At 58.3% G+C, this 18129-nt stretch overlaps 2 protein-coding genes across 11 annotated transcripts in view; both read left to right on the top strand.

The window, feature by feature from the left end:
- POLR2L (RNA polymerase II, I and III subunit L) overlaps positions 1-18129 on the top strand; it is a 627758-nt gene that overhangs the window by 571634 nt on the left and 37995 nt on the right. The gene's annotated exons all lie outside the window — the stretch shown is intronic.
- The window catches only part of CHID1 (chitinase domain containing 1), a 42225-nt gene that overhangs the window by 16861 nt on the left and 7235 nt on the right, over positions 1-18129 (top strand). Inside the window, exons 8-10 of the mRNA XM_050757913.1 lie at positions 770-862; positions 9772-9873; positions 10510-10665. Coding sequence (XP_050613870.1) covers positions 770-862; positions 9772-9873; positions 10510-10665 — 351 coding nt within the window. The remainder of the gene's footprint in view (positions 1-769; positions 863-9771; positions 9874-10509; positions 10666-18129) is intronic.

Genomic DNA, 18129 nt, shown 5'->3' with positions numbered 1-18129 from the left:
CCCCAGATGGGGCTGCTCCCCGGTCTGCAGCGCAAGAGTGACAGTCTCCCATGCTCAGTAACAGCCAGAGCTGGCCCAGTGTGGACGCCTCACCCTGAAACCCAACTTTGCAGCAGCATGTGCTCCAGGCCAGTTTCTGCAAAGAGGCCACCTGCAGGGTAGACTCATGGGCACCAGCATGTGCACATGGCAGGCTTGGGTCCTGAGGGCTGCTCCCAGGCCATGCTAGGAGGGAGGCTAGTGCCGTCCCTTGGGGAGCACTGCTCCACTCCAGGGGCCAGAGGAGGCCTCATTGCTGCTCCCTGTCTCCTCCCCTGCCCAGTGCCCTGCCCTCTCCTTCCCTCAGCTACACGAGGCAGGTGTGGCCCTTGGAGTGCCCTGCGGCCGCCCTCAGGTCAGTGTCCTGGGCCTGCTGGGGGCCTTTTCTCACCTGGCGTGTCTTTTTTTTTTTTTAATCTGCCATGTCTTTAGGCGTCTGAAGTGTGTGGACACGTGGGGCTGTCTCTGGTTGAGCCCCTCTTTCTGGGGGTTCCTAGGGTACTGCGCAGGCCCCCACTCTAGGGGGGCCCATTGGGGCATGAGACTGTTGTTGCGGCTACATCCAGAGATGAATAGGAAGTTCCCACGAAGGGACTCGCAGCCTCGCCTGCCCTGCTGCAGGGTGTCAGGTTGGGGACCAGCCCCACCCCTCCCTGAGGCAGTGGGTGTCACAACCCTGGGAGAGGCCTCAGTGCCAGGCGCTGCCGACCCCACCTCTTGGTTCTTGCAGGGGCCTCATCCACATGCTCACTCACCTGGCCGAAGCTCTGCACCAGGCCCGGCTGCTGGCCCTCCTGGTCATCCCGCCTGCCATCACCCCTGGGTAAGTGCCGCTCTGGAGGTGTGGGGGTGGCTGTGGAGGTCTCTGGGATCTGGGGCAGCCAGTACAAGGTGTTGGCCAAGGGCCCATGCCCTCCTGCTCAACACTCAAACCCCAGCCCGTCTGTATAGAGGCTTCAGCTGCCACACACACTCTGTGCCCCTGTGCTGGGCCCAGAGAAGGCTCCAGGTCAGCACATGAGTCCCAGGGGCAGACCTGGGGGCCAAGTGGACAGAAGCAGGCCGGGTTGGGGAGTCACAGAGCCCAGGCAGGGCTAGCCTGGTTGAGGGCATCCCAAGGTGTCGAGGCAGAAGTCCCAGGGCTCTGCCCAGAGCAGCCCCTCAGACAGACACTGGACTTCCCAGCCCGCCACTCTGGAAAGAAGCTGCCAACCTTCTGCACCTCTGCAGCCTTCTGTCCCTTCAGAGGCAGAGGTGACTGTGGGCCACTCACTGTGTGTGGTTGGGTGCACCCCCAAGCCTGAGGATATCTAGAGGGACTCACAGAAGAGCCAGTTTGTGCTCACAGGAGGCTGCCACTCTGCAGATGCCTGTCCCACCACAGGCCAGCCATGCCCTCAGGGTGGCACCCCTGGCTAAGCAGGCAGCTTGGTGGCCGCCTTCACAGCCTGGAGGCTGCTGAGGGCGCTTTGCACGGTCAACCGACTTTTCTCTCCAGGCTTTCCAGGGCTCTCCACTGATCAGTATGGGCTTCAGCCGGGCAAGGCAGCGCTGGGACAGACACGGCAGCATGTCCTGCAGACCGGTTTCAGACCTGTGTCCCTGGTCCCACTGTCGTGGCCAGGTTCCTTCCCTGGAGCTGGGGCGGGCTGTGCTCAGACCCTTCTGGCTCCCAGCACAACGCAGTTCCTAGTTCCTGGTGGACTCAGACTGACCCTTTGATGGAAGACCTTGGAAAGTGGAAAGCAGAAGGGGTGCTGAGAGCTGAGCCCTGGGGGCTGCTTTGTGCATGGCCTGAGCTTGCACACATGCCCAGCATTGTGCTGACAGGACTCGCTCTGCCTGTGACCAGGCGTTCGGGGTCCTGTCCCAAACCGAGCCCACACTGCTGTGTGCCCTGGCCCCTCCCTCTCCTTTATGTGCCAGCTGGGCTGACCTGTGGGTGGTGCTCGGGAGGGAGGAGCCCGGCTCTGCCTTCACGATTCTGCTCCCGCAGCCCAGCAACCTCACCTTCCCCAGCAAGAACGGGCCCAAGTCCAGGGCTGGGGTCTCACCTCTATTCTGGGTTTGGGGCCTGTGTCATCCTCCACACTGCATCTCTTTCTTTTCTTTTCTTTTCTTTTTTTTTGGAGATGGAGTCTCACTCTATCACCCAGCCTGGAGTGCAATGGTGCGATCTTATCTCACTGCAACCTCTGCCTCCCAGGCTCAAGTGATTCCCCCACCTCAGCCTCCTAAGTAGCTGGGACCACAGGCACATGCCACTACGCCCAGCTAATTTTTTGTTTGTTTGTTTTTTGTTTTCTAGAAATGAGGTTTTGCCATGTTGCCCAGGCTGGTCTTGAACCCCTGGGCTCAAGCGATCGTCCCACCCCGGCCTCCCAAGCCACCGTGGTCAGCCTTTTCCGACGTGAGACACTTATGTCTCACCTGTGTTCCCAGAGTTTGAAGGGGGCTGGCAGGGGCTGGCTGTGAGGACACGCCCTTCCTGAGCTGACAGCACCTGTCTCAGGTTGTTGGGAGGACTTTGCAGGCCTGGGGCTGGGAGAAAATTTTTCGGTGGCAGATGTTCCCTGTCCAGAGGCCACCTCTGTAAGGCACAGACTTCATGGGGCTCCCGGGTTGCCCTTTGTACTTAGGGGAGCTGCAGAAGCAGCCATCGGTGGGGACCAGCTCAGGAGCCCAGGGCAGTTCTTGAGGCCGGGGCAGAGGGCCAGGTGCCTGCCTTTTGCTGGTGGCAGCCTCTGCCTGAGCTTCTGGCCCTAGGCAGGAAGTGGGCAGTCTGAGCTGGGCCAGGTCCCTTCCCCTCACCCCACAGCAACCAAAGCTCACGGCTCCCTTTGCATGGCGCTGGTGGGGGTTGCGGCTGTAGGGTGGGATGCACGCCAGGGCTGTGGGCACTGTGACCGGACTAGGGGTGGGGCCAAGGCTCACAGTGGGGGTCCCCGGGGAAGTGGGGCCCAGCTGGGCAGAGGGCTGGGCGCTGCTGTTGTGCACCTGCTCTCCTGGAGCGCGGGGCTGTGCCCTCCCAGTCGGCAGGGCCCGTGAAGGTGCTGAGGCTCCCTCGGGTTCTCCTGAGGCTCTGGCTGCACCCCCAGAGGTGAGGAGGGCTGTTTTATCATCTGTGTTTATCCTCCCAACCCCACTCTGAAGGAAGAGCAGCTACTGCAGAGAAGCCTCATAAATCCCTGTCCCTGGCACTTTTGCAGCAGAACGTAATTATGCTTGTCATTCACCTCACAAGAGCCACGCTGCCAACACGCGGGCTCTCTCTTTCCAGGGGCGCTGTCCGTGGAACAATGGCCCCGGAAGGGAGGTCTGCGTGCTGCAGGGAGGGGCACCCCAAGTCGCCAAATGCAAATTTATCGTGTCCTTTGTCAGTAGACAGAGGCAGCCCTAACTCAGCTGCCACAGACCCCAGGGGGTCTGGTCCTGGAACTGAGCACTCTGCTGACCTCCAGCCCTGCTTCCACGGTCACAGTCTCAGCAACAGAGGAGACCCAGGGGCAAAGCTACAGTGTAAACCCCACAGGCCAGTGGGACCAGCAGACTGTCCCCAGGTGCCAATGTGGTGGTGCCACTCTTATGTGGGGAGTGGAGCCCTTGTTTTAGTCTCTAGTTGGCCCCTCGTGTTTTCTGGGCATCCTTAGCTACTGGGAGCCCTTTGGGTCCAGGGAGCTGATCTCAGAAACCCAGGGAGGGCCGGGTTCCTTCCTGGGCCCTGCTGGCGCCGTTGCTGGCCTTGTAGGCAGTGGTCCACTCTGAGGTGGGTGGGGCCACGACGCTGGCCATCTCCTCCAAGCCCCATGGTTTAGGACAGGCCATCACTATGTGGAGCCCGACTCAGCAGTCAGAGAAAGGTAACGCATGGGGGCACCATCACCGGATCCCCAGCAAACACGTTTGCACAGAGGCCCCTGCTCCCCGCCTACCTGCCTCTTGTCTGCAGCCTCGGGGGATGGGGCAGGGTGCGTGCTGGCAGTGTGTGTGGAGGCCTCGGCCGGGGCAGGGGGAGGGACTGTAGGCACTCTGTGCAGTGTAGACAGGCTGAGGTCCAGGCTGAGGTCGGTCCCCAAAGAGCTGAAGGGTGCTGACAGGCCAGTCAGGGAGCAGGCTAGGCCTGCAGGCTGATGGACAGTAGAGCAGCCATCGTGAGGCGTGAGGAGGCTGGCAGCAGCAGATGGGTCAGGCGACCCAAGGCCATGGGAGACAGGTTCAGAAATCTCCGACAGGTAGGCAGAGGGGGAGGGGAGCTGTGGGTGGAGGAACAGGTGTGGGCACTGGCTGCTGGTGGCAGATGCCCTGAGCGTGGGAGGTTGCAGGGACACCAGCATCTGTTAGGGTTGGGGAAAGGTATTCCCTGAGGATGGCTGTGGGGCCTGACACTGATGCCACCATCTCTGTTAGGGTTGGGAACTGGCATTCCCTCAGGGCTTCTGTGGGGCCTGGCTCTGCAGGTGGGAACTGCGGGGCCAGGCGGTGTGGCTGGCAGGGACTGGGGACCACAGGCTGAGCCCACACCTTCCTCACAGCCTGGAGGGAGGTCAACTGGGGACAGACTACGGCTCTCCCCTGCTGGGTGGCTGGAAGATGAGAATGTAGGGAGAGATGGAGGCTGAGCCCATAGGGTCTGGTAGCTGCAGTGCAGGAGCAGGGAAGAGATGGGCCCACCCCGGCAGATGGCGGCGGGAGGGGTTGATGTGGAGCTGACGTTCCTTTTGCCTGGTGTTGATGCAGTGAGGCAGACGTCACCCGGAGATGGTACCTGGTTGGCCGAGGGAAGGGGGGCATCTGCCACATGGGCCTAGTGTTGAGACCAAGGTGGGTGGGTGGGGGTTTCAGGGAGGTCGTAGGTAGAACGTGGGAGTCGTGCCGTGCTGGAGGGACAGTGTGGGTACATGGCAGAAGACTGGGCTCACTTGTGTTACCATCTCCCCTCGGCATCTGGGAGGACGCTGGTCTGGAGGCCGCATCCACCCTGGCCTCTGGCAGCTGTGGGGTCTATGTGGCTGGAGGGACCTGGTCAGGCCCCAGCCTGGGATTGTTCATCCCCTCTTTCTGGAAAGAGACAAAGAAAGGGTGACTTGGGGAGGAGAGTGTGAGGCAGCCAGCTGGGCAGTGCACCCCCAGGGCCCTGGGGCACAGAGCGCCTTGTCTCAGCATCAAGCTCGTGCAGGGGCAGCCCGGGCAGGGCAGAGCAGAGCGCGTCCAGCCGTCTGGAGGGGCACTGGCGTTGGTGTAGGCCCGGGATCCAGTCGAGGCTGAGTGGGCACTCAACTTCCTTGCCGCTGCCTGCATGGGGCCCACCCAGGACATGGGCAATGGGAGGGTGGGCAGCTGGCTGTGATGAGCTCCTTTTCCTTCCTTCCTCCCGGGGCTTTCATTCCTCAGAAATGAATTCAGAACATGGTGTTTTCGGTGTGAGCGGTAATTCCTGTTCATCTGAAGTCACGCTGCATCTAATCCAGGACAAGCCGTTACTTCATTTCTCAGCCGTGGCGATCCCCTCTTGTCCGGGTGCCGTGGGGCACAGAGACAAATGGCTCCGCTGCCGGCTCTCGTGGCTGTCTGGGTGAGGGACACAGGCTGGGGAGGGGCGGTCCTGGCAGTGGCCCCTTTGCAGTCTTTCTTGCGGGTAGGAGGAGGTCCACATTCCCGGGTGGTCCCCAGGGCCAGCGCCAGGTGGGGGGTGGCAGGACCAGGGGCACGGGCCTGGTTCCCTCCCCTCTCCCCCACTGATCACCACCGTGAGCTGCTTCCGCCTCTGGACGGGGCCTGCTTTGTTCCCTCGTGTTGTTACCACCCTTGAAAGTGTGAGGACCGTTCCCAGCCTGTGGCCGTGGTTGGTGCCCGGCTGTAGCAGAGTTGTTGGGTCAGTGGGCAGCAACGTGAGCCCCGAAGGGAACACACAAGCTGTGCCACATGTGTGTGGCGTGTTGGCATGCTGCACTGAGGGGCGCAGTGTGGAGCCCTGTCTCCTGGCAGGACTGCCCCTTCCTGCTTGGGGACGTCGTGGAGCTGCATTTCTGGTGGAGGCATGAGGGGCATTCGTGGTTTCTGTGCCACGTTCTGTAGCTGGTGGGGGCCAGATCCTGGACACATGGCCTCACCTACCAAGGCCTTGTGGAGTGAAGCCCACTCTGCCAGGAGTGTCTTGTGCGGCCAAGGCCTTGAGATGGTAGAAGGTACGGTGCCCATGAGAGGGACAGGGGTGTTGCAGCACTGTGGATGTGGGGGAGGCACACGAGCCTGGCTCACGGCAGGAGCCCACATGTCTGATATAGCAGTGTGTGAAACAGGACTGGGTGCTCGGAAGGGCATCATGGGCACAGGGGAGGAGTTGGACTAGGACAGGCCCCTGCAGAGTAGAAACTGCGACTGACAGGGCTGCCATGAGATTGGCAAAGGAGGAGCCAAAGGGACAGGCAGTCATGCTGGCCACAGCCCTGGGTGCAGCAAAGGCCGAAGTTAGAAGCAGAACCATGGGGCACGTGAGAGGAAGCAGTGACTGACAGACACAGACAACTCTGACCAGGATGTCGGCACATTAGAAGACACCACAAAGGAGCGAGAAGACCAGCCTCTCACCAGGAGGAGCGGTGCTGCCCACACCACTGACCAAGAGCACATGACCACCTGAAAGAGCTAGAGGGAGAGAAAATGCGAACACGGCGGTGGGAACGCAACGAGGGGCTGGGTGTGGAGGCTCGCGCCTGTCATGCCAGCATTTGGGGAGGCTGAGGCTGGAGGATCGCTTGAGCCCAGGAGTTTGACACCAGCCTGGGCAACATAGTGAGACCCCATCTTTACAAAAAATTTAAAAATTAGCCGGACGTGGTGGCGCCTGTGGTCCCAGCTCCTCGGGAGGCAACAGCAAGACCCTGACTCAAAAACAAGAGAAGAAAAGCAAGCAACAAAGACCCCACAGAAAAGCGGGCAGGAGACCTGGACTCGGAGCCACGAGAGGCCACAGTAGATGTGTGCATGGAGCTGGTGGGCAGGCTGGGAGACGCTCAACCACGTTATTCATGAGGGAAGCGCAAATGCAAGTCACGGGGAGATCTCAGCTCAGGAGCAACCGGGCTGGGATGGAACCGACAGCCAACGCCGCCTGGCATCTGCCGCCAGGGCCTGAGTGTTGTGGGCTGTGAGCCAGGGGGGCTCTCTGTGGGAGGGGCCAAGGGGCTGCCTGGGACTGACTTGGAGAGGCGCTGGCAAGCCCGAAGGCTGCCTTGCGGCGAGGCCTCTTCCTGGTGCAGTTGGCACCTTTTTGCTGTGTCCTCACGTGGCAAAGAGCTGTGGTGTCTCTTCTCATAGCGACACTAACTCTGCCATGGGGCCCATCGTCATGGCCTGGTCTAGCCCTAACCACCTCCTAAAGGCCCCATCTCCAGAAACCATCGCGTCAGTGGTTAGGGCTTCAGCATAACCATTTGTGGGGACACGAGTACCCTGTCCACAGCAACACCGATTCACTGTCTTGCTCTGTTGCCCAGGCTGGAGTGCAGTGCAGTGGCATGATCATGGCTCACTGCGGCCTCCACCTCCTAGGCTCAAGCCATCCTCCCACCTCAGCCCCCCAAGTAGTTGGGACTATAGGCACACACCACTACACCTGGCTAATTTTTTCATTTTTTTGTGGAGACAAGAGTCTTGCTGTGTTCCCCAGGCTGGACTCCAATTCCTGGGCTCAAGAGATCGACCTGCCTCAGCCTCCCAAAATGCTGGGATTATAGGTGTGAGCCGTCACACCCAGCCATTTTTCCTTTTTGAATCAACTAAAAAAGGCAAGAGGATTGCTTGAGCCCAAAAGTTCAAGGCAGTAGGAAGATAGGATCGTGCCGCGGCACTCCAGCCTGGGTGACATAGAGACCCCATCTCAAAAATAGAAATGAGGCCGGGCGCGGTGGCTCAAGCCTGTAATCCCAGCACTTTGGGAGGCCGAGACGGGCGGATCACGAGGTCAGGAGATCGAGACCATCCTGGCTAACACGGTGAAACCCCGTCTCTACTAAAAAATACAAAAAAACTAGCCGGGCGAGGTGGCGGGCGCCTGTAGTCCCAGCTACTCGGGAGGCTGAGGCAGGAGAATGGCGTAAACCCGGGAGGCGGAGCTTGCAGTGAGCTGAGATCCGGCCACTGCACTCCAACCTGGGCGACAGAGTGAGACTCCATCTCAAAAAAAAAAAAAAAAAAATGACCTTGGGTATCAGTGAGAGGACCTGGGTGGAGGCCTCGGCCCAGAGGGAGGTTGCAGGGCGGGAAGGGTTGAGTGGACAACTGGATTTGGGGCTGAGGTCTTAGGGGCACCTGGCTATAGAGAGGGGCCCAGGCACTGAGGAGGCCACCAGGAGTGATGGGCATAGCGCTGGGAGGTGTTTCTCAGGGATCCAGGGAGGCTGACCATGCCTGAGCGGTGGGGCTGGCAGGCATCAGGAAAAGAGGTCAGGGCTGAGGGGACCACTGATGATGCTCCATGTACCCGCAGGCCGGGGACAGCGCAGGGTGGACAGACTCTGGGGCCTGGGTCTCCTGGTGCCCAGCAGAGGAGGAAGGCCCAGACGTTGGTCCTAGTAGACTCAAGGCAGGGGCTGGGGTAAAAAGGACTGCACATCTGGAGAGGGGCTCCTCAGACCTGCCAGGTGGATCCAGGGATCTGCAGGGGTGTATTGGGCCCTGAAGCACCTGACAGAAGCCCCAGCACTGAGGCCCTTGGCATGGTCCAGATTTGGAAGCCCAGTGACCCTTGAGCAAAGGAGGGGTCACAACTGAGGGAGATCAGGGCTCACAGCCTCACTGCCTCACAGGGGCCCACCTCACTTTGGTGAGTGCCGCTCCTCCGACCGCGTCCCCCATGCTGTTGTCCTGTGTCCTGCTGCCGTGGGGTCCCTTGGCCCCCTCAGTGTTGACCTTTGTGTACCACTCCCATCTCCCCTTGGCTTACAGACCTGGGTGTGGAGGGGCCATAGGCCAGCGCCCAGCTCTCCCTGGGCCAGGCAGGAGGGCTGCCCCCGGAGACACTAGTTCCCAGTGGATCTAGGTCAGGAAGGAGCAGGTCCCCGAGGGAAGGGCTGCCGTCCAGAGATGGCCCAGGGGCCAGGCAGATAGAACAGGACTGCTTCCTCTGCAGTGCCCATGCCACAGGTGTCCGCAGCCGACCAGGGAATGTGCCACACAGCCTTGCTGCATCCCTGGGAGCCAAGCACTTGTACTTCCCATCTACCTGCTGAGGTCCAGTGAGGGCTTTGGACAGTCTGATTGCGTCAGGCTGACCGTGAGTGGGCTTGAGGGCTGTGTCCCAGGAGCCGCCTCTGTTTTCAGGGAGGCTTTGGTGCAGACCCCGGGAGGGGACGCTCCTGGGAGCCTAGATCAGTTACCTCCATCTCAGCAACTCCAGCTCTCAGCAGTGGCCCATCCTCTTAGCCACTCTCCATGGACCTTGCCCTTCCATGGGCAGCCCTGGCCCAGGTTTCCCCACCGTTAGGCCTGTCATTCTCAACTATATCCTGGTCTCAGGCCTCTGGGCCCCCATGACCACATCCCCGTGTCTCCCAGCCCCCAGCCTCTGTGGCCCTGACCAAGCTGCAGGCTGCCCCCACCCCACTTTTCCCTTGGGAAGAAGTGACCCAAGTTCCCCACAGCCAGCTTGCTGTCACCCCAGCTGAACCGCAGCTGGGGAGAGTTTTCAGGCAGGGCATAGCAGTCTGAGGTGGCTGCACCTGTCTGTTGCAGGACCGACCAGCTGGGCATGTTCACGCACAAGGAGTTTGAGCAACTGGCCCCCATGCTGGATGGTTTCAGCCTCATGACCTACGACTACTCCACAGCGCATCAGTGAGTATGGGCTTGGGGGCTTCTAGGGTACAGCAGACTCCACAGTGCAGCAGTCAGTGTGGACCTGGGGGGCTCCTGGGCACAGCTGACGCCCTCCTACCTGTGGTTCTGTGCACAAGGCCACCTGCTGAACCTGGACGCCCACCTGGGGGAAGCCAGTGGCACTGCACCTGTCCCGTGCCCTGTGGTGGTCCCGTGGGTGGGGCCCTGCCTCTGGTGGAGCCGAGTCACGGGTGGGGCACAGGCACAGTCCTGCTGCTGCCCAATGCCGCCCTGTCCTCTTTGGCCTGAGCCACACTATTGTGGGTGGGCCGTGTGACACAGGGCGCAGGCAGGGACACTCCAGGAAGGATGCTCAGAAGGCCTCATGTCTGCTGACCTTCCCACTGTCATGTAGACTCCTGCCTGTGGCTCTGGGGTGGGGGCCGCATATGAGTTCCTGGCCCTGGATGTGGCGTGCCTCCTGGGGCCGCTCTGCTGACAGCCCGTTATAATGGGTCACTTCTGTTCTTCACAACTTTCTAGAGGTGTTAGCCGCAGCATGGGGAGAATGCACCCCTCGGTGGAGGGCCCCAACAGTGGCTCAGGTGCAGGGCCTTCCCTGTTGCTGAAACTTGCTCACCCCTTGCCCTGCAGGCCTGGCCCTAATGCACCCCTGTCCTGGGTTCGAGCCTGCGTCCAGGTCCTGGACCCCAAGTCCAAGTGGCGAAGCAAAATCCTCCTGGGGCTCAACTTCTATGGTATGGACTACGCGACCTCCAAGGATGCCCGTGAGCCTGTTGTTGGGGCCAGGTGAGCCAAGGGCTCTCCCTGCTGTGCTGAAGGTGTCACTGGGTGTGGGTGGGTGTGGGTGTAAGGAGACGGAGTGATGGGGAGGGTCCTGGTCCCCTGGGGCTCATGCCCCACAGAGTCAGAGATAGGGGTTGGGCCAGGAGTCAGTCCTGCTTGGTGCCCGCCCCACCGCAGCCCCCACTGTGGTCGCCACCCATGACACCGCCACGTCAGCTGTCCCCACATCTGGGCGAAGCTGGGACGGAGGCTTCCCCCACCTGTCAGCCTCGCCGACAGCACCCAGGCCAGCCGGGGCCTCCTGTGTTGAATTTGAATGCTCCTCTCTGCCCAGGACTGATTTCCTGCTTTGTGTTCTTGGTGTGCTCTACCAGTGTGGTTTCTCTTTGGCATTACTTTACTTCATTTCTGGAGGACATTTTCCTGGCTGTAGAGTTCTGGCTGTTGGTTTTCTCACCGGCACCTTAAGCACGTTGCCGCCTTCTCATTCGGACAGACGGCGTTTCACCGCCACCTTGTTCTGCCTGTGTTGCCGTCCTCCCTGCTCTTAGGACTATCTTGTATTTATGGCTGGTTTTGAACAATTTGATTGACACGTCTTCGTTTTCCTTTTGCATAGCGTTCATGGAGCCTCTTGAATCTGTGCATTCGTACTTTTAGCAAATTTGGAAAATTTGGGGCCAAATTCTTCAAATATTTTGTGTTTCTTCTGTCCTTTCCTTTAGAGACCACAAACACTAGATCCGTTGAATTTGTCCCACAGCTCACGAATACACCGTTTACCTTTTGGGAATCTCTTTTTTTTTTTTTTGAGACGGAGTCTCGCTCTGTTGCCCAGGCTGGAGTGTAGTGGTGCCATCTCGGCTCACTGCAAGCCCTGCCTCCTGGGTTCACGCCACTCTCCTGCCTCAGCCTCCTGAGTAGCTGGGACTACAGGCACCCGCCACCATGCCCTGCTAATTTTTTGTCTTTTTAGTAAAGATGGGATTTCACCATGTTAGTCAGGACGGTTTCGATCTCCTGACCTTGTGATCCTCCTGCCTCGGCCTCCGAAAGTGCTGGGATTACAGGTGTGAGCCACCACACCCGGCCAGGATTCTTTTTTCTGTTTCCTTTTGTTTTTTTTTTTTTTGAGACAGGGTCTCACTCTGTCGTCCAGGCTGCAGTGCACTGGTGTGATCATAGCACACTGCAGCCTCAACCTCCTGGGCTGAAGATATCCTCCCACCTCAGCCTCCCAAATAGCTGGGACCACAGGTACATGCCACCACGCCCTGCTAATTTTTGTACTTTTTTGTAGAGACAGGGTTTTGCCATGTTGTCCAGGCTGGTCTCAAATTCCTAGGCTCAAGCGATCCTCCTGCCTCAGCCTCCCAAAGTGCTGGGATGACAGGTGTGAGCCCCACGCCTGGCCTGGCCATTTCTCTTCCTATGCCCAACCTGCCATTAATCCCATCCGCCCTGAGCCTGACGCAGTCATTTCTCTCACCACCCAACCTTCCATTAATCTCATCCAGTGCTTTTGTCATCTCATGTGTCATAATTCAATCTTGTTTTATTTTTTATGAGATGGGGGGTCTCACTATGTTGCCCAGGCTGGTCTCGAACTCCTGGGCTCAACCATCCTCCTGCCTCAGCCTCCCAAAGTGCTGCTGTGACAGGCGCGAGCCACCGAGCCTGGCCAACATGTTGCAATTCTCTAGAGGCTTGTTTGGGGTCCCCTTTCCCTCTTCCATGTCTCTACTAAACTTTTGCAGATTGGGATTCAATTGTAATAACTGCTGAGTGCTCATGTCTGCTGGTTCTGATATTGGGGTCAGTTTCAGTAGACTGCTTTTCCTCCTTGTTTGGGGTCCTATTATGCTGCCTTTCTGTTGGCCTGGTACTCTTGGGTTGATGCCTCAGGCATTGCGAATTTTACCATGTTGAGTGCTGGGTGTTTTAGCATTTTTTTTTTTTTCTTTTTTTTGAGATGGAGTCTTGCTCTGTCGCCCAGGCTGGAGTGCAGTGGCACAATCTCGGCTCACTGCAAGCTCCGCCTCCCGGGTTCACGCCATTCTTCTGCCTCAGCCTCCCGAGTAGCTGGGACTACAGGCGCCCGCCACCTCGCCCGGCCAATTTTTTGTATTTTTTTAGTAGAGACGGAGTTTCACCGTGTTAGCCAGGATGGTCTCGATCTCCTGACCTCGTGATCTACCCGTCTCGGCCTCCCAAAGTGCTGCGATTACAGGTGTGAGCCACCGCGCCCGGCCTAGCATTTTTATAAATCATCTTAATCTTTGTTCTGGGTGCAGTTGAGTTTCTTAGAAACAGTTTTAGCTGCTCGCTTTTCTGGAGAACCTGGTCCTTTCTGTGGAGGCCTCAGCTGTCACCTTTGTGAGTCTCTGCAGGTCCCCCACAGGCCTGCCCTCCATGAGGGCTGTGTGTACGTGTCAGCCCAGGCAGGTAAGCAGAGGCCAGACTATCACCCCTGCTTCTTCCTGGTCGGCCATGGGGAGAGGCAGAGGTAACCTGCTAGATTCGCGGGTCCTGAGGGTGGCAGCAGTGGATAGAGGAGTATGTTGGGGCAGTGTTCCCTGCCCGGCCTCCAGGGGTGCCCTCTGTGAGCCCCTCCATGGCAGATGTCAGGTGGGCCATGTTGCAAGACCAGGGTTGTGTGTGGAGTCCTTCCCCCGACACTTTATGTGCACGCTCCTCTCTGTGCACACTCCTCTCTGTCCACACGGCTGGTCCTGGGGTCCAGCACAGGCCTGGGCTCCCACTGTTCTCTGGCTCCTGGCCCTAGGTGCGCTCTGGGTCGCTGAGCAGGGCCTGACGCTGCTGCAGGGGTGGATGCGAGCGGGTGCTGGCTGAGGAGGGCCTGGGGCCAGCCTGGGCATCAGGCAGGGCAAGGAGCCTGGCGTCTTCTGTCCCACGTCTCACCCAGTGAGTCAGCCACACACTGAGACATGCGGGGCTCCACACCGGTGAGGGCACTGCCCCAGGGCCCCGGCTTGTTTGGGTCCCCTGCTCCTGCTGAGATGGGGCACGGGTCAGTCACTGGGTGCCAGCTCTCATGTTCCTGCAATGCAGAGTGAGGCGCCCGGCCACCCTGTCTGCCCAACTGTCTGTTCTTTCAGTCGGGACTGGTCTGTGCTCCTGTGTGTGCTGCACCCTCCCCCACCACAGCCCTCCTTTGACGCTGGGAATCCCGGGAAGGCTCTGGAAGCACAGCTCCTGTTCCCCACCTTACCACATCCCTGACATGGTGCCTGGTTCTGGGGCCTTTGGGTGGAGCCATGTACAGAGCTTGGACTCCCAGCCCAGGGTCCCCTGTGCAAAGCAAGAGGCCTCCCATGCACCCAGCCCTGACTCAGCTCCAGCTGTGAGCTCTGCTCACCAGGCCTTCAGGGAAGCCTCACTTCTGATTGGGCTTTTGGAAGGCAGATAGGTGTTGGCCTTGAGTCGCCACCGCACTATTCAAGGGTAACAAAGTACCACAGGTGGGGCAGCTGAAATAATAGCTTCGTCTCAGTCCTGGGGGCTGGAGGTGGGAGATGAAATTAAGGTGCCGTTAAGGTCGGGTCGGCTCCTCCCAGGGCCTCTCTCCTTGGCTTGTAGATAACTGCCTTCTCCATGTGTCCTCACAAGGTCCCGTGTGCGCCTGTGTGTGTCCTTATCTACTCTTCATTTTTTTTGAGACGGGGTCTCGCTTGTCACCCAGGCTGGAGTGCAGTGGCACGATCTCAGCTCACTGCAACCTCCGCCTCCCGGGTTCCCGCCATTCTCCTGCCTCAGCCTCCCAAGTAGCTGGGACTACAGGTGCCCACCACCTCGCCCAGCTAATTTTTTGTATTTTTAGTAGAGACGGGGTTTCACCATGTTAGCCAGGATGGTCTCGATCTCCTGACCTCGTGATCCGCCCGCCTCGGCCTCCCAAAGTGCTGGGATTACAGGCATGAGCCACCACACCTGGCCCTTATCTCCTCTTCTAGTAAGACACCAATCATGTTGCATTACAGCCCACCCTTGTGACATCATTTTACTCATATCTTGAAAGACTCTCAGTGCAGGCTCAGGCCTGTGGTCCTAGCTACTCAGGAGGCTGAGGCAGGAGGATCACTGGAGCCCAGGAGTTCAAGATCAGCCTGGGCAACATAGTAAGACCCTAACTCTACAAAAGAAAAAGAAAAAGGTGGGTCAATCACAAAGTCAGGAGTTCAAGACCAGCCTGGCCAACATAGTAAAATCCCATCTCTACTAAAAATACGAAAAGTTAGCTGGGCGTGGCCAGGTGCCATGGCCAGCATTCCAGGCTGGGCGACAGTGCAAGACTCTGTCTCAGGAAAAAAGAAAAAATAAAAAAATTTAAAAAACTATTTCTCTAAATATAGTGCTACTCTGAGGCACTGGGGATTAGGACTTGTGTTAGTTCGTTTTCTGTTGCTTATAACAGAATATCTGAAACTGAGTACTTTATAACAGAATATCTGAAACTGAGTACTTTATAAAGAAAAGGAATTTATTTTATTTATTTATTTATTTTGAGACGGAGTTTCGCTCTTGTTGCCCAGGCTGGAGTGCAATGGTGCGATCTTGGTTCACCGCAACCTCTGCCTTCCGGGTTCAAGCAATTCTCCTGCCTCAGTCTCCCAAGTAGCTCGAATTACAGGCATGTGCCACCACGTTTTTGTTTTTGTTTTTGTTTTTTGTTTTTTTTTGAGATGGAGTCCCCAGGCTGGAGTGCAGTGATACAGTCTCGGCTCACTGCAACCTCCACCTCCTGGGTTCAAGTGATTGTCCTGCCTCAGCCTCCTGAGTAGCTGGGACTACAGGCGCATGCCAGCATGCCCAGCTAATTTTTGTATTTTCAGTAGAGATGGGGTTTTGCTATGTCGGGCAGGCTGGTCTCAAACTCCTGACCTCAAGTGATCCACCCGGCTCAGCTTCCCAAAGTTCTGGGATTACAGGTGTGAGCCACTGCACCCAGACAGGGATTTATTTCTTATAGAGGCTGAGAAGTCCAAGGTCCGTGGTCACTTCTGTGAGAACCTTCTTGGTGGTGGTTACTCCAAAGAGTCCAGAGGCAGTGCAGGGCGTCCCGTGGTACAGGCTCTGAGCGAGCTACCCAGGCCGCCTTCCTCTTCTTAGAAAGCCACAGTCCCATGCCCATGGTCACCCACTGGCCCATTAACCCACTAGTCCATGAATGGATTAATCCGTTCACCAGGGCAGAGCCCTCATGACTTAGTCACCTTCTAAAGGCCCTTCCTCCCCACAGTGCCACCATGAATGGATTAATCCGTTCACCAGGGCAGAGCCCTCATGACCCAGTCACCTTCTAAGGGCCCCGCCTCCCCACAGTGCCACCATGAATGGATTAATCCGTTCACCAGGGCAGAGCCCTCATGACCTAGTCACCTTCTAAAGGCCACAGTGCCACAGTGGGGATTACATTTCAGTGTGAATTTTGCAGAGAACATTCAAGACATCACACACTTCACCCTGTGGATTTTAGGGGAACAGCTCAGCCATTTACACCATCTGAGGGTGAAGAGTTGGGGCTCACTCACTGCACAAGAGCCTGGGTCAGGTCACACAAGGCATCAGTGTGGCCTGGCACAACAGCTCACACCTGTAATCCCAGCACTTTGGGGGGCCAAGGCAGGAGGATTGCTTGAGCCCAGGGGTTCGAGACCTTCTGTGCAAAATAGACCTGTCATTACAAATAGTTAAAAAAAAAAAAAAGGTAGCTGGGTATGGTGGTGCACACCTGTGGTCCCAGCTACTCAGGAATGCCTGAGCTGTGGAGGTGGGGACTGCACTGCACTCCAGTCTGGGCTACAGAGCAAGACCCTGTCTCCAAAACAACCAAAGCCTTCAGCAGCCTCCCCTGGGCGGTTGCACCCACCCATGATTGTTCTGAGAATTGGCTAGTGGGTTTGGGGTCAAGGAATTCTGATTACAAAGGTGTGTACATGAGTGTGTGGGGGTATATGCCCTCAGGACCCCCCAGTTTTGCACAAGTTGGGGTCTGGGTGTACCCAGTCAGGAAAGAAAGGCACTGCTTCTGGGTCCTCACTCCCATCTGAGAAGTCCCCTCCTAATCTGCCCTCTTCGCCCACCCAAAGTGCCCTTGTTAATGACCCCTGGGCCTGAGTGGCACAGAGGAGGGGTGTGGGCACCTGGCAGTCTCCAGCCTGGACGCAGGACCACTTAAGGGGAGCAGGCCATGGGGAGATCTGGGTCTCAGCGGCCCCTAGAGTGCCTGTCCCCACGTCCCATCCTGGGTGGCCAGTAGCTCTTGCCCTGTCTGACCCTGCCCAGAGACCTTGGCCAGGGCAGCAGCACAGATGCCAGCTCAGCAGGGCTACCTCCCACAAGGCTGGAATAAATAACCAGCTGCCAAGACTTGCTCACACGTGCATCCTCACAGCTGCTGAGCCAGCCGAGAGAGCGCTGACGCTGCACAGCCATGGCTCCTGCCTCAAGGGTATGGCAGGGAGGGCGCCCCCACTCTAGTCCAGGGGGGACACTGGCAAGGATCACAGGTGGAGGCATCCCTGCCGCTGGGAGTTTGATGCCTGACAGCCACCAGAGTCTTCACTGGGTAGGTTCCTAGCTCCCAACTGTGACAGAGTCCCCTCTGCGAGTGGATGGCACTCCTGCCTCCGCCTGAATGTCCGCGCAGGGGAGGGGCCGTGTTCGCAGCTCCTCAGAACATTCTTCCTGACCCTGGCTCTGCCCTGGTGGCGTCTGGCCCCTCCCCAAGCCCCGACCTCCCTCTCAGCTGCACTGTTCATCTGCACCCCGTCCGTGGTCCTGCCCTGGACAGGTGGCATCCACTCTGGACACCAAACCCAGCCCAAGGGCTCACTGCCTGCAGCATGCACAGGGTGAGATGGGCCACCATTGTGGGGTGTTCTGTGGGTCCTCCCTGTCTGTTCCAGAAGCTGGGGCTCCTCTCCCAGCCCTTTCTCAAGGCTTATCGGTCCTCGCACCTGTGCTGGCTCCTGCTGAGCTCTGGCGACATCACTCAGACGCCTCTCTTCACCCTCTGTTCTCGCCTTGTGTTGGCACCAAATGTCTGCTTTTCTAGCTGAAATCTCACTTATTAGCTGCAGCCACCCTAAAGAGCAGAAGATGGTCCCCAGCCTCACATGCCCCCACACACCACGTGCACCGCCAAGCAATGCGGCGCCTGCCACCCACACCAGCCAGTCATCCAGCCCCAGCCTCCTCGCTCCTCCAGCCTACTGTGTCCTCTGCAGAGTGGAGCCCATCTTCCCTTCATCCTGTCTGTCACCCCCCAGGGGATGTCTGGGAGGCCAGAAGCAGCAGGGGTTGAATCTTGGGCACGTGGCCCTCATCACTGCCCTGGCGTCTTTTGCTGCCACGACTCGGTGGACCTAGGCGTTTTCCTCCTGTCTTGTGAATCTTTTACTGTGAGAATCTTCAAGCATAAAAGTGCATAGAATCGTGTGGCAA

Source organism: Macaca thibetana, chromosome 14, assembly GCF_024542745.1.
Source record: "Macaca thibetana thibetana isolate TM-01 chromosome 14, ASM2454274v1, whole genome shotgun sequence".
NCBI classification, from domain to species: Eukaryota; Metazoa; Chordata; class Mammalia; order Primates; family Cercopithecidae; genus Macaca; species Macaca thibetana.
This window is presented reverse-complemented; position numbering and strand designations above follow the sequence as displayed.